This window comes from Scheffersomyces coipomensis, assembly GCF_036884675.1.
Source record: "Scheffersomyces coipomensis strain NRRL Y-17651 chromosome Unknown DFJ63scaffold_2, whole genome shotgun sequence".
Taxonomy (NCBI): domain Eukaryota; kingdom Fungi; phylum Ascomycota; class Pichiomycetes; order Serinales; family Debaryomycetaceae; genus Scheffersomyces; species Scheffersomyces coipomensis.
In genome coordinates this window covers 411,880-426,109 of record NW_027042893.1, presented here as the reverse complement: position 1 = coordinate 426,109, position 14,230 = coordinate 411,880, and the positions used below count along the sequence as shown (strand labels likewise).

At 31.2% G+C, this 14,230-nt stretch overlaps 9 protein-coding genes across 9 annotated transcripts; 6 read left to right on the top strand and 3 right to left on the bottom strand. All coding sequences in view use genetic code 12, as the record gives it.

Moving 5' to 3' along the window:
- Positions 1-26: 26 nt before the first annotated feature.
- Positions 27-875, top strand: PRE2 (proteasome core particle subunit beta 5; the record flags this gene model as incomplete). The annotated part of the gene is made up of 1 exon (XM_064905742.1): positions 27-875. One exon carries the CDS (start codon positions 27-29, stop codon positions 873-875), a length of 849 nt encoding a protein of 282 aa, XP_064763370.1.
- A 187-nt stretch (positions 876-1,062) lies between these two features.
- On the top strand, positions 1,063-2,369 carry RPL11 (60S ribosomal protein uL5). Its single transcript, XM_064908981.1, has 2 exons — positions 1,063-1,252; positions 1,755-2,369. The coding sequence occupies exons 1-2, from the start codon at positions 1,250-1,252 to the stop codon at positions 2,274-2,276; spliced, it is 525 nt and encodes a 174-aa protein (XP_064763369.1). The 5' UTR covers positions 1,063-1,249; the 3' UTR covers positions 2,277-2,369.
- A 1,491-nt stretch (positions 2,370-3,860) lies between these two features.
- On the top strand, positions 3,861-4,922 carry DFJ63DRAFT_311360 (uncharacterized protein; the record flags this gene model as incomplete). The annotated part of the gene is made up of 1 exon (XM_064905741.1): positions 3,861-4,922. One exon carries the CDS (start codon positions 3,861-3,863, stop codon positions 4,920-4,922), a length of 1,062 nt encoding a protein of 353 aa, XP_064763368.1.
- A 206-nt stretch (positions 4,923-5,128) lies between these two features.
- On the bottom strand, positions 5,129-5,500 carry DFJ63DRAFT_284317 (U2 snRNP complex subunit; the record flags this gene model as incomplete). Its single annotated transcript, XM_064904789.1, has 1 exon — positions 5,129-5,500. The coding sequence occupies one exon, from the start codon at positions 5,498-5,500 to the stop codon at positions 5,129-5,131; it is 372 nt and encodes a 123-aa protein (XP_064763367.1).
- A 359-nt stretch (positions 5,501-5,859) lies between these two features.
- DFJ63DRAFT_333655 (ubiquitin-protein ligase) lies at positions 5,860-7,944 on the top strand (the record flags this gene model as incomplete). Its single annotated transcript, XM_064907888.1, has 1 exon — positions 5,860-7,944. The coding sequence occupies one exon, from the start codon at positions 5,860-5,862 to the stop codon at positions 7,942-7,944; it is 2,085 nt and encodes a 694-aa protein (XP_064763366.1).
- Positions 7,779-9,362, bottom strand: DFJ63DRAFT_59514 (uncharacterized protein). Its single transcript, XM_064908985.1, has one exon. The coding sequence runs from the start codon at positions 9,139-9,141 to the stop codon at positions 8,041-8,043; it is 1,101 nt and encodes a 366-aa protein (XP_064763365.1). The 5' UTR covers positions 9,142-9,362; the 3' UTR covers positions 7,779-8,040.
- Positions 9,363-9,583: 221 nt separating this feature from the next.
- DFJ63DRAFT_333653 (uncharacterized protein) lies at positions 9,584-10,870 on the top strand (the record flags this gene model as incomplete). The annotated part of the gene is made up of 1 exon (XM_064907887.1): positions 9,584-10,870. The coding sequence occupies one exon, from the start codon at positions 9,584-9,586 to the stop codon at positions 10,868-10,870; it is 1,287 nt and encodes a 428-aa protein (XP_064763364.1).
- Positions 10,871-11,044: 174 nt separating this feature from the next.
- DFJ63DRAFT_311355 (uncharacterized protein) lies at positions 11,045-11,674 on the top strand (the record flags this gene model as incomplete). Its single annotated transcript, XM_064905740.1, has 1 exon — positions 11,045-11,674. One exon carries the CDS (start codon positions 11,045-11,047, stop codon positions 11,672-11,674), a length of 630 nt encoding a protein of 209 aa, XP_064763363.1.
- Positions 11,675-11,838: 164 nt separating this feature from the next.
- DFJ63DRAFT_311354 (uncharacterized protein) lies at positions 11,839-14,103 on the bottom strand (the record flags this gene model as incomplete). The annotated part of the gene is made up of 1 exon (XM_064905739.1): positions 11,839-14,103. One exon carries the CDS (start codon positions 14,101-14,103, stop codon positions 11,839-11,841), a length of 2,265 nt encoding a protein of 754 aa, XP_064763362.1.
- Positions 14,104-14,230: the final 127 nt, after the last annotated feature.

Genomic DNA, 14,230 nt, shown 5'->3' with positions numbered 1-14,230 from the left:
CATCATCAACAACTTATATAATCAAGATGAATTCAATTGCTCAAAAATATACTAATGCTAATAACAATTCCATACTTAATGAAATAAATGCTGCTACCAATGAAGTTGCTCAACAACATACTTTAAATTTAGTTCCAAGTATACAATTACCACCAATTTCACAACCAACTGATTTTTTAAGAGCTCATACTGATGATGCCACTAATCCAGATTGTAAAATTAAGATTGCTCATGGTACTACTACTTTAGCATTTAGATTCCAAGGCGGGATTATTGTTGCAGTTGATTCTAGAGCTACAGCAGGGAATTGGATTGCATCCCAAACTGTTAATAAAGTGATTAGAATTAATCCATTTTTATTAGGTACTATGGCTGGTGGCGCTGCTGATTGTCAATATTGGGAAACTTGGTTAGGTACTCAATGTAGATTACATGAATTAAGAGAAAAAGAACGTATATCTGTTGCAGCTGCATCCAAAATATTAGGTAATTTAGTTTATCAATATAAAGGAATGGGATTATCAATGGGTACTATGGTTTGTGGATATACTAAAAAGGAAGGTCCAACTATATATTATGTTGATTCTGATGGTACAAGATTAAAAGGTGATATATTTTGTGTTGGATCGGGTCAAACCTTTGCTTATGGGGTATTAGATTCAGAATATAAATGGGATTTATCAGTTGAAGATGCGTTATATTTAGGTAAAAGAAGTATATTGGCTGCTACTCATAGAGATGCTTTTTCAGGTGGATCAATTAATTTATATCATGTTACTGAAACTGGATGGATTTATCATGGTAATCATAATGTTGGAGATCTCTTTTGGGAAATTAAAGAACAAGAAAAATCATTTAATAACGTTGATAGTTAAGTTGATGAAGTTACTTATCTTCCATATAGTATATTAGAATTATAATAAAACATCATATTAGTAATAATATTTGGTAATGAGTGTAATAATTGATATAAGTTAATAATTCACAGCTGCAGAGATATTAGATATCACTAGGGCATAAACCCTTAAGTTCACAAACACACGTGATACAATTTTATGATGAGAATCCTGTATATTACATTTCACATAGTAATTTTTTTCTCTCTCTCTGTTTTGGTTTAGTATCGCATTCTTTTGGTACCAACTCAGTTTGAGGAAAAGAGAAAAATAGTATTAATAAATTTTTCAATCATAGTTAATAATTCCTTTTTACCTTCTTTAGATAAAGTATAGAATATCGATATTGCAAAATGGTATGTTTCAAACCAACGAGAGAATATAAAGTGTTGAATTCATGATGTAGATGTTGAAATGAATGTCATGGGAATCAAAGTAAACTAAAGTCAATGTAAGTGGGAAGTCATCAATTTAAGACTTACATCCATCAACTATGAAGATCAAGTCAAGTCAGAATGATATCAATATTAATGAAAATGATAGAACTTATTAATCCATCAATGAATCACAAATACTACAGTTTAATCCATCATTTATCCATAACATAAAGTCATCGAGAATGTAATAGATAAAATCATCAAATTATAGGTTAAAGAAATGAATAATCGAACTCAACCATAGTCATACAAGAATCATCAGTTATTAATCATCCCGTTAACCAACTAATGATCACATTCGAATAATATTCAAAGTAATATCACATTAAATGTAACTCAAATATCAATCATCAATGAATCAACATATAATATATATATATATTAAAAGTAAACCTAAATACTAACAATAACTTCTTTATAGGCTGATAAATCTCAAAATGTTATGCGTGATTTACGTATTGAAAAATTAGTTTTAAACATTTGTGTTGGTGAATCCGGTGATAGATTAACCAGAGCTTCCAAAGTTTTAGAACAATTATCTGGTCAAACTCCAGTTCAATCTAAAGCTAGATATACCGTTAGAACTTTTGGTATTAGAAGAAATGAAAAGATTGCTGTTCATGTTACTATTAGAGGTCCAAAAGCTGAAGAAATTTTAGAAAGAGGTTTAAAAGTTAAAGAATATCAATTAAGAACCAGAAATTTCTCTCAAACCGGTAACTTTGGTTTCGGTATTGATGAACATATTGATTTAGGTATTAAATATGATCCAGGTATTGGTATTTACGGTATGGATTTCTACGTTGTTATGGGTAGAGCCGGTGCCAGAATTGCTAGAAGAAAGAGAACTAGATCAACTATTGGTAACTCTCATAAAACTAACAAAGAAGATACTATTCAATGGTTTAAACAAAGATATGATGCTGATGTTTTAAACAAATAAGTTAATTAGTTATTAAATGAAAGACTAGTTTATATAAATCTTGTATACAAAATTAATATCATATATCAAAAACATATTTAATAATAATAATTAGTTGTAGAGTATTAGTTGAAGAAGATATAAGTTTCTATTTATGTCGTAAACTGAAGGCAGCTTATGACATTTTTATGAGCCACAGAAAATTGACAAATGAAATTTGATTTGCGACATAGGGGAAATGAAACCGAATTTAAAGTTTTCAAAAGGGACAAGAATGAATGCAAATAAAGATCAAACATTTGATTTATCTGATTTTTATTTTCATAAGGCAAATTATATGTATGTATGTTATATGATTACTATCCAACCTATGACTGTAATTATACAAATGACTGAATGGATATATGACAGAAAATATTATTTATTTTTGCGTTCATAGTTTTGATGCCATTTCTCTGAATGGTGAAGTAAAAAAGCACAATGTAATTACAGCTAAGTCGGTAGTATAAGAACAATCTGATATAGACAGATATTTCCATCTCGAGAACAATCGAATCTGGGACTTATGCCGAGCCATAGAACAAATGTTAGAAAATAAAATAAATCTTTATAATCTACCAGTGCCGTTCATTTATCGTTCCTATCATTTTTCAGTATATACCAGAGATCTTTTGTTGTTGATAAAAATTTGTGCCGTGTTTTAAAATTTGCAAAAAATAAAATAAATAAAAAAGAAATTTGAAACTGTAATAGACAAAGAGGTTCCTGAGTATAATGTAGTTAGTGATAAATGGGTAGTTAACAATAGACGTAAGGAGAGAAATATCATGGTATGGCATGATTTAAGTTATTGTTTTCAAGGTGAAAATCATTTTAGTTTGGAATTTTATTAATTGTAAATAGAAAGAACGAAAGCCTTATAATGGAAAACATTGATAGTTACAGAATTTCATCATCATCTTTGAGTGGCTTTACGATAATCACTAACTAAACTAACAAAGTTTTACTGAAACACATTAAAATTTTTTTCACTATCGCTACGGCTCCTGTCTGTCACTAAATAATAATTTTTATCTCCCTCCCCTCGCAAATATATTCCCACCCACTCTTACCCTCTAGGCTCTCACTAAATAATTATTCTCTCCCCCCACTAAATTTTTATCATTTCACCCGCTAAAAAAAAAATAAAAACAAAAATTTTAAAAATTTTGATGTGTCCTGTTCAGGCGCCTCATGATTTACTATTGCAGCTTGGATCTCACTTTATCCAATTAAATAAAAGAATGACAAAAAAGGATAATAACAGAAATTGTATAATTATAAATAAATAAATAACTTATAACTTCCTTCCTTCCTTCCATCTTCTTCTTTATTATCTATCAAAGTACGGTATATCTCCTGATTGATATACATTTATTTATCCAACTCATCTCATTAGCATTGGCTCACTTATCTCACAGATCTATCGATTTCATATCAGTTCATAGATTAGTAGCCCCCATCATCTCCACATCGCATCTACCAACCCTCCCTTACCCTTTCATTCATATCTTTTTTTAACCTTATCATTATCTTTCATCATCCTAACGTCATACATTAAAACTAATGGTCACTATAAACTATGAACCTTTGGAGCATTTACCTTATCTTGATGCAAGTATAAGTCCAGAAGAACGAGCTCATGTGGAACAATTAATAAGGATTGAATTAACAAATCAATTTGCTAATCAAAATCTTAATAATATAAACTTTCATCCTCCTCAACCACAACAACCCACACAACCTTCGCAACCATCCCAATTACAACCACAACCACAACCACCTCAAGTTCAAGTTCAAGTTCAACCTCAGTCTCAACCTATAGAACAATCAATATTATCACCTTCACTTGAAGCTTCATCTCAAAGAGATGTTACTCCCACTATAATCGTAACTCAAAATGATATACCGAATCGTCCCTTAATCATCAATAATAATCTGTCTCATAGTAGCATAACTCAAACTGGTTTGGACGATATTCATAATCATCATTCTACAACTCCTCTTAATAGTTCAAGTACAAATGAAATCATATCGCCTCTTAATGATCAACAACAACAACAACCTCCATTACATCCTTTAGTAGATCATTTATTACCATTATCCACAACTATGCATAGACTAAGTCCAAGTCCGTTAATCAATGAAGAAATTGAACGATATGAATTGGAATTTGAAGATGAAGATTTCGATGAAGATATTGAAGGAGAAGATGATTTTCATATCATTAAAAATGGTATTGATTTATCAAGATATAATGTTAGTGAAGGTAGTAGTAGTTCCAGTAACAATTCTGGTTCTAATCAAATTCCATCGGTATCGGAATTATATACCTCATTATCATATCAACAATTAACAGAACGAAATTTAAGAATATTACTTGAGAATAATGAAGATTTATCTCAATTCAATAATGATCAATTACAAAATTTACAATCTTTACAACAAGATTATGTTATAAATGTTAATTCTAAACGAGTTAAATTGGATGATATTAATCAAATTCGAAAACGGAAACAAATGGAATTTGGCACCGTTAATAATTATCTTCAAACAAAATGGAAAGATGGCATAAAAAATGTGGTAGAATTAGGAATTGAAAGTTCAAGAATAGAAGAGAATTTATAAACAAGGTGATGTTTATCATTTACATTTACATTTCATTGCAATATTAATATTGTTTTTGGTCTATATTTATATATTATTATACATAGGGGTACAGGATTACTTTTATTTATTTGGTTAGCTTTTTCTTTTTAATAAAAAAAATTAACATGATTAAAGTTATTGGTAGTGTTGTCGTAAGTCATAGTATCATTCATTCATTCATTCATTCATTCTAATAGTTTCGTACTATTTAATTTCTTCTTATTAAACATATAATCACTCTTTAAACTACCAAGGTTTAGAATTCGAGGACATCCCTCTCGATGTTTTTCCATTCGAACACATTCCAAACAATAATAAGCATCAACTCCACCATTACTTCCATCATCTCCCCCACCTAGATTATTATTACATAGTATACATTTCTGATTTTGATTATTTAAACTCCCACAACATTCAGAACAAATATAGACTTTACTAGTAGGTTTAACTAACAGATCACACATGGGACATTTGCCTTCACATTGTAAACATACTCTGCCCACTTTCGTGCCTGGTTGTTTCATACATTGGACCAAATCATATTGATGACGTGACATTATCTAAACTCAGTATGGGGGAGGGGGTCTAGATTGTATAAAGTAGGAATTTGCTTATTGAAGATTTCGATTTGTAGATGCGATTTTTTTTAATTTTTAATTTTTAATTTTTTTTTTTTGGTTAGTGCTCTTTTTCTTTCTCTTCATTTATTATATGCTTAACTATCATAACAATCTTATCAATATCGATATACATAGTTCATAAACTGATACGTTGAAGGTGTTAAATCAATAGTATACATCTCAACCAATCTTCAAACCGAATCATGAGTGAAAAGTCCCAGATTCGGAGTGATGAGGCCCTAAGTAATCGTTCGCCGCCTTTTCCTCCTTCTCCTCCTCATGGGGTCCTGCTCCCTATGGTTCCACCACAAAATCATCAATTTGAAGATGATGAATGTTCCATATGTTTAGAATCTATAACTAAAGATGATAGAGTCGGTGTGATCCCTTCTTGTGATTGTCGAATTCTGAATCAAAATTATCATCATAATTGTATCGTTAAATGGGCTTCAAATTCAAATAGTTGTCCTCAATGCCGCAAACGTTTTTACAAAATTAATATCTATCAAAAAGTTGTTCCCATTATAACAAACCATACCATAACAACACCATCTACTTTGAAATTAATCCAAAGTTATACTGTCAAGGATAAACTATTAAAGAATGATGCTATTGATAATATCCCAGCTGAATTCATTATACCGAGTAGTATGAATCAAGACCATCTTTTATCCCTTGCAGCCAATCGAATTTCCGCAACTTCAACATCGTCAACAACCACCACAACCACATCAAATTCATCAACAAGACCAAATTCTTCCACCATTGTCTCAGATACATCTGATCCGATCTTAAATGGTGTATGTGTCATTTGTTCATCTTCAAATTACAATTTCAGATCTAGTCTTGTTAATTGTACTCATTGTATGTCTAATTTCCATTATTCTTGTATAAATCATAATATCAATTCGTCCCATGCTAATCGAATGGGAGGAGATGGGGATGGATCATCGAATGGAGTGATTGATGATTATTATTTCCAATGGTGTTGTCCTATCTGTGATAGTGATCAAGAATCATTGATACCGTATAGTAGTCGAGTTAGGAAAATAGTAAGGCATAAACCAACCGTAACTACGATAAGAAGACGAACAACAACCAATACGACGTTTAATAAAACTAGAAAGGCTAGACCATGTCTTACTGCATTTGATGATGCCAATTATACTGGTGATGATTTTGATTTCAATGATGTCGAAGAAGATGATGATGATGATATTTATGATAATAGAAATCATAATTATGACGATTTAATGTTTGATGATGAATATAATGATGAAATTGATGTGATTAATGAAACTGCTTTACTCCCAAATAATCCCCATGATACCTATAGTAGTAATAGTACTACTACTGCTGCAAATCATTATCCACAGATTATCAATGGTGGCGTATTATTACGAAAGGAATTAAGAGCACAGGAGAATTTAACCAAAGAAGAATTAAAATCATGGGAGTTGTTTGATCATGTGAGGAATCATGATGATGATATTCAAGATATAAACATGGATAAAAGTGATTCAAGTGGTGATAATGGTGGTAAAAGTGGTAATACTGTGAATCAGACTAACAATAATATTGTGGTTAATAATGCAATGACAGCTAGTATTGGTAAGAAACGTAAGAAGAGAAAGAGAACAGTGATTAATGATATCGGAGGTGGTGATGATACTTCTATGGTTGGTTCGATATCGACTTTAAGTATGAATAATTCTCATCCTACAAGGATTTCCAATTTATTAAATCAATTGAAAACGACCACAACGACAACATCAGTTAGTTCTAGTAGTATAAGTCCCATTCAATCATCTTCATCAAGAGGTTCTCGTTCTACTAATGTGTTCTCTTCGCCACCTCAATTTCCATCACAATCTCAAAATTCCCCTATTATTTCAATTTCAGAATCTCCGAGTTCAATATCTCCAATGTCAAACAGTCCCATGGAATTGAATGATAGTGATACCCAATATGAAAGTGATTTTTCTAAACATCGTAAGAGACAATTACCTCCACTCCCACCACCACCTCCACCGCCTCCTCCAAGATTTGAATTATCCTTAGATCAAAAAGTTGAAATTCAAAAATATATTCGAAATAATTTAAGACCATTGTATAATCCCTTACAACTTAATTCTAAAATCAAAGATGAAGATCATTATATCAATATTAATAAAACGATTTCTCGAAAGATTTATAGTCATATCATCAATGAATCCAAGAAGAATAACGTGGATTATTACGCTGGTTCTATATCCGATAGTGAGAATTATGAAGATGATATTGATATGCATAACGTTGAATCCTATTTCAACCAGGGCAATTCAGATAAATTGATTACGATTATTAATAAGTATGTAGAAGAGGAATTATCCAAGATATAGTCATTTTTTTTTATTTTTTAATATATATAAAGTTCATATATATGAAAGAATTTTAAAAGTAGGTATGGTTTTTTTGTAAGTTTTTTGCGGTGGGACTTATCTTCTACGTGGTCCCTTTGGTTTGGTGAATTTTAATCTATTTGAATTACTTAAATTTGATGAACCAGAAGTTATAGAACCTGGTGATGAGATTTCACTTTCAATTTCTAATTCTGATAATTCTAATTCTTGTAAATCACCAATTTCAATCGACTTGTTGATAGATAAATTATCTTGGCCTAATAATTGATTCAAATAATTAATCAATCCTAATTTCGAGGATGCATAAAGCATTCTATCTTTGACTTTTGATCCTGATGGACATGAATAAATGAAAGCGAATTTATTATGATGATAATTATAAACACTGAATTGAGGTTGAACGATAGATGATTTAGAAGCGATGGATTCAAGTGTCGATATTAAAGAATCCAAGGCGATATTGGTTTCAGCTGCTGAAAGTTTGATTTCTTCTGATTTTGAATCGATAATGAATGAAATTAATTTGAAATTACTAGTATTATTTAATAAATTATCAAATTCAGTAGTTAATTTCTCATCAAATTTATATAATAACTTATCCTTAGTGATATTATCTGACCCATCACTAGCCACATGATGATTTATAGACGCTAATTGTTTAGATTGAGTACTTAAGGATAAATCTTGTAATGAATTTAAATGACTTAAGATTTTCTCATCTTTACTTAATAAATCTGATTTTGATTCATCACTATTACCAGCAATAGAGAATTTATAATGATCATGAGTTAATTCATCAAGATCTGTCCATGCAAACGTATTATTCTTGGAGAATTTATTCGATCCAAGAGCATTGATTAACGTATTCTTGGTAGATGCATATAACATCTTTTGTCTAATAGGAGCAGTATCAGGAATAAAACTAACAAAGATGAAATTATCAGTTTCACCAGCAGGCACAAGAATATAACTGGGTTGAGGATATTCATTACTCACATGACTATTGATATCATTAAAGTGATCTGATAATGAATCTGATTTGGAACCTTTGAATTTTTGATCAGGAATTAATTCAGTATTATCCAGGGAGATCTTTATGATTAATGATTCTGATTGTAGAGTTTTGAAAGCATCTAATAAGTCTGAAGACGCTGATATACCAGATTGAGTAGACATGATGATTCAATTGATGGTTTAGTTGTAATTGTGGGGGCTGTGTATACCTATAATCTATCGTAGTGGGGGGTCTGGTGGCAGCAGTTTTGATTTTTTGATTTTGATGGTGGTGAGCCCCAGTCTTTGATAATCGGTGCGCTGCCATATTGAACAATCAAAACACCATAAACTTTAATTTAATATTGAAATATAACATTTGACACTGGTTAATCTAGGTAATCCCTCTTTCTATTTCTTCAAGCTTCGTTTCTTTCAATCTATAGGAATAATCACTATCATCATCTCCTTCATTTATGGGGGTTAGTGCTACTGTTATGGTTTTGATAAGGGCACGCGCAATTTGTATGGCAACAAAATTATATTTGTTTACATTTTACAAATATCAAAGATCAACTCTTGGAACCAACCAAGCAACAATTCAAACTAGGGTGATAAGGTTGAGATGAGTTTCTTCAACATATTCAGTTCATCCTTGAATACAGCTGCAACTATACCCCAGTATAAACAAGGAAAAAACCAGGATTCCATAGACTTACAACTCAAATCATTATTATATGTTTTTAAAAGATTAAGAATCAATAAGTTGAGTTCTTTCTTAGCCAAAGACTATAGTTTGAAGTATATCGATGAGGGAATCTCATTCTTGAATGAGATAGATGAAGGTGATACTGAAAGTGGTGAAGAAAGTGAGGCATATTATCAAAAGTTGGATCAATTATATAACATTGATGAATTTAAATCGATTTTAATTGAAGATGAATATAGAGTCATGGTCGATTATATCAAGAATAAATTCCGAAGTTATTGTCTTGTATCGAATTATCCCAGTTCGAATTTCTCTCGACCCAGTTCTCCCGTGAAAGGTTCAACCAATAATCAAAATAATGAATATGATGATGAGTATTATCCATCATTTAAAGATGCCAAGGATCGGAAAACAAAAGGGTTCAGATTCATATTATTACCAATCCGTGATATATCTGTGGAATTCATCGCTAATACATTATCGATGTCAGATATTTATCTGGAACATTTCCATTCGTTTCTTGATTTTAATAAACGTTATCAATATGCCATGGAAGCAATTCATAGAGTTATAGACGATTCTCGATACCAAGATAAAATCAAATCAATTGATATTTCTGAAGATGAAAAAGCGGCTATAATCCAGCATTATTTACATACTGCTGCTTTTAATATCCAATTAAATCGTATTTATGATGAGTATTTAAAGAAATTTCCTATTGTGAAATCAGCCATCCCAACTACTTCCACCACTCCAATTTCGAGTCCAATCAAATTAAGAACTACTGCTAAACCCTTGGTCAGTATTTCCTTAAACACATCTCCTTCAAAACAACAGCCACCTAAAGTACTAAGTAAAAGACCTTCGATTGCAGATTTAAGAATCTCATCTCCTTCAAAACAGGCTCTGCCTCAGAAACTGTTAAGAGTAAAACCATCGATATCGAAATTACGTCTCGATGAGATGAACAACAATACAAATATTCATAATCATTTCCTTGAGTCAAATCTTTCGTCATCAAAATCAGATATAAGTAGTACTATTTCTGATACTGATGACGAAAATGAATCACCACCTTCATCCATAACTCATAAATCAAATCAAAGTAAGTCAACCACTGAATTTAGAATGGATGTTTATGAGAAATGTAAATTGGCTATAATAGATAAGTTAAATACTGAACGAAGTAAATTGGTTGTATAGGTTTTGTAGATGTTTGAAATATATATATTTATTCTTGAAATTAAATTGCAAAAAAATCATCAAAACATTTTTGGCACAGTTTGCGATCAGACAAAAATTTAAACACTTTAAAAAATTAAAATTGAAATAAAATCTGAAATGGACTTTGCTAATATCAACATCATCACCATAACAATGTCAGTACTCAGGGGTAAGATACCGAACCATGGATCGATAATATCATCCCGATACTTCTCAAACGCAGTCATAAGATCCAACTTATTCGGTGGTTCTAAGACCATCAATCAATTCAAACAATTCAAATTTGAACCACCATCAGGTAAAGGAGAAACCACCGCTAATCCTGCTGATTTATTTAAAAAGAATGATATCTTGATGTTTTCCGATAAACCCATCAATTATATCGAAAGTGTCAAAGCGAATGGATTCCATTTGACTAATAATTTATTAATTACTTCTCCTGATAAACAAAACAACATCATTGGGACTTTAATGTTACAAAGTGAGACGTTTGAAGTTAATCTTAGTAATGGGGCATATGAAATCATCAATGGGTTTATAGTGGAGTTCAGTGAGAAGGAGATCTTACAAGTTTTCAATAAGATCCATCCTAAGCCTGAGATTTTGGTTATTGGATTAGGTAAAAAGTCAAGAATGTTAAGTGAATCAAATCGAAAATATTTATCGAATTTAGGAATACAATTAGAAATCAGTGATTCTAATAATGCTGCTCAAATGTTTGATTTATTAGCTACAGAAAGACCAAATACAATAGGAGCGTTATTATTACCTCCAAATGTTTGAATTAAAATAAAAAGAATGACAACCAATGCCTATTAACGTAATGTATATATAAAAAGAAATTGAATAAGTAACTGTGTTTGTAAATAGAAGAATGAACAACAAGAAGAAAAACGTATTAAAAAAGTATGTAGAAATAAAAAGTGTGTATGAATGAATTAATCCCCTTACTTTCCATCATTGTTATTTTTCATATTCATCATTGTGGGCATCATCATAGATTGACTCATGCCTAACATGTATCCTTGAGAAGAAGGAGCCGATGAAGATGAAGTAGGTTGTGAAGATGATGCTGAAGATGTGTCCTTAGGGAAATTTATGAAATTACCGGTGGAATCATCATCGGGAGACAAATTGTCAGAACCGTAATTGGCATAATTGATCACATTCTGATGTTGGGGAGTACTCATCATCATCATGATAGGATGTTGAGGTTGTTGGGATTGTTGTTGTGGTTGAAGATTATATTGAGAAGGATGAACCATTTGTTGTTGATATAATTGTTGTTGTTGTTTAGCGTTAGTTGGAGGTGGCATGGAAATATTATGTTGTTGAAGTTGTTGTTGATGCTGCTGCTGTTGTTGCTGTATCATGTAATAAGTACTATTTAAAAGATTTTGAGTCTGAGGAGAGTTTTTATCAAATACTTTATCAAGGAAGAATTTTCCATTTGGTGTCGTGGTAATCCCACCTAATTCCATAGATTGATCAGTACCAGAAGTTAAATTCAAATGACTTGTATTTCCTACCCCTGACATTATCGAAATTTCCTTGCTAGTATTAATGCTGATATTATGATCTGATAACAGTTGTTGATGATTATGATGATGATTAGAATTGTAATTTGGCTTTAAAAGTTGTACTTCCTGAGATTGTTGTTGTTGTGGTGGAGGTTGAAGTTGTTTCCTTGGTAGATTAGGAGTAGTTGAAGATTTATGTTTTGAACCACTTGAATTAGATGAAGATTGTTGTTCGTTACTACTTTTCTTTTTCCTATTATTCATTAATGTATGAACATCAGTAAAAATAATTTGAAATTTATTCATACCAGCTTGCATTTTACTCCTATTACCCTTTAGACCACCTGTACCTTTACCCTTATCCGAATCAAATGAATCATTAGATGATATCCTTGATCCCTTACTATAATTAGCCGTCAAAGAAGCTTTATTAGAAGGAATTGGTTTGGTTTTCTTTTCCGAAAAGACTCCCATCACCGGTATAGAAGCTTCCTCTCTAAGCTGTTTCCCATCCTTTTTAGGAGTTGGACTTGGGGGTTGATTAAGGTTGTCATTATCATTATCATTATCTTCTTCATCGGTAGTTTCATTTGAATCTTCTTCATCTTGAATATGGTCGTCATTGGAATTGTCATTTGGTTCAGTATTGGTGTTATCAACACCCGGCTTTACAGCACTTGACATTATAACTGTGGATGGAGATGATGGAGATGATGGGATTTGTTTGGCTGGAGTTTGGAATTTAGTTAAAATTTCACGATCAATATCATGTTTAATTGGAGTTTTGGAAAAGTTAGTTATATTAGATAATACTTTTTTAGAAGGAGTTTGTAAGAAGAATCTTGTTTTTTGTAATAATTCATCTTGATCTTCATCATAATCATCTTCATCATCACTTTCATTACGTAAAGATTCATTATTATTTTCTTTATTACTATCATCATTGGCTTTAGTGGTTATTGATAATTTATGAGGTTGCCTTGGAGGTGTATCTATTTGAGTTATAGATCTTTTCTGAGCACTCTTGGGATCGAATTTATTATTCCCACTTAATGAAGGTTTTTTATCACTATAATTCAATTTAAATCTTGATGGAGTAATGGTATCTAAATCCTTTAAAGGAGTTTGACGAATAGGTGAATCCATGAAGAAATCAGTTAGATGTAAAGTCTTTTCATGGAAGGGAGTTATGTTATTTAATTGTTGATTTATAGATGATGATGAAGTTTGTTGAAGGATATTTAAATTATTATGATTTAAAAATGGAGTTAAATTTAAACCCAGAGTGAAATCCAAATAATCTTGATTAAGTTGATTTGTATTGAGGAGATTGTTATTATTATTAGGATTGTTATTATTAGTGTTATTAAGATTTGATAATAAGTATTTATTAGGAGTTGAATTAAATGAAAGTATTTGTTCGTTGAAGTATGTCTTTGAGATTAATGGAGTCCAACCGGATGATATGGCATTGACAGGATTGAATGATTTAGAGGCAGAAGGAGGCACAGACGATTGAGGATGCATTTGTTGTTGTTGTTGTTGATTCTTTTTATGATTCTTTTTAGAATTCTTACCTTTAGAAGGCTTTGTGGATGTGGTTGATCTTAGTTCTGATTCAGCTAGAGATTGATATATTAAGGGATCAATCACATCTCTTGAGGGAGATGATCGTAAGAAATCGTTGGACATGATGACTTACTAAGTAGAATGATTGTTGATGTCTTTACTCTATTTGTAAACAACTGATCGAATGAAAGGAGGGGGAAAGCAGTGAATCAGACTCTGTAGGACACGCACTGTTCTTCACCACACAAAT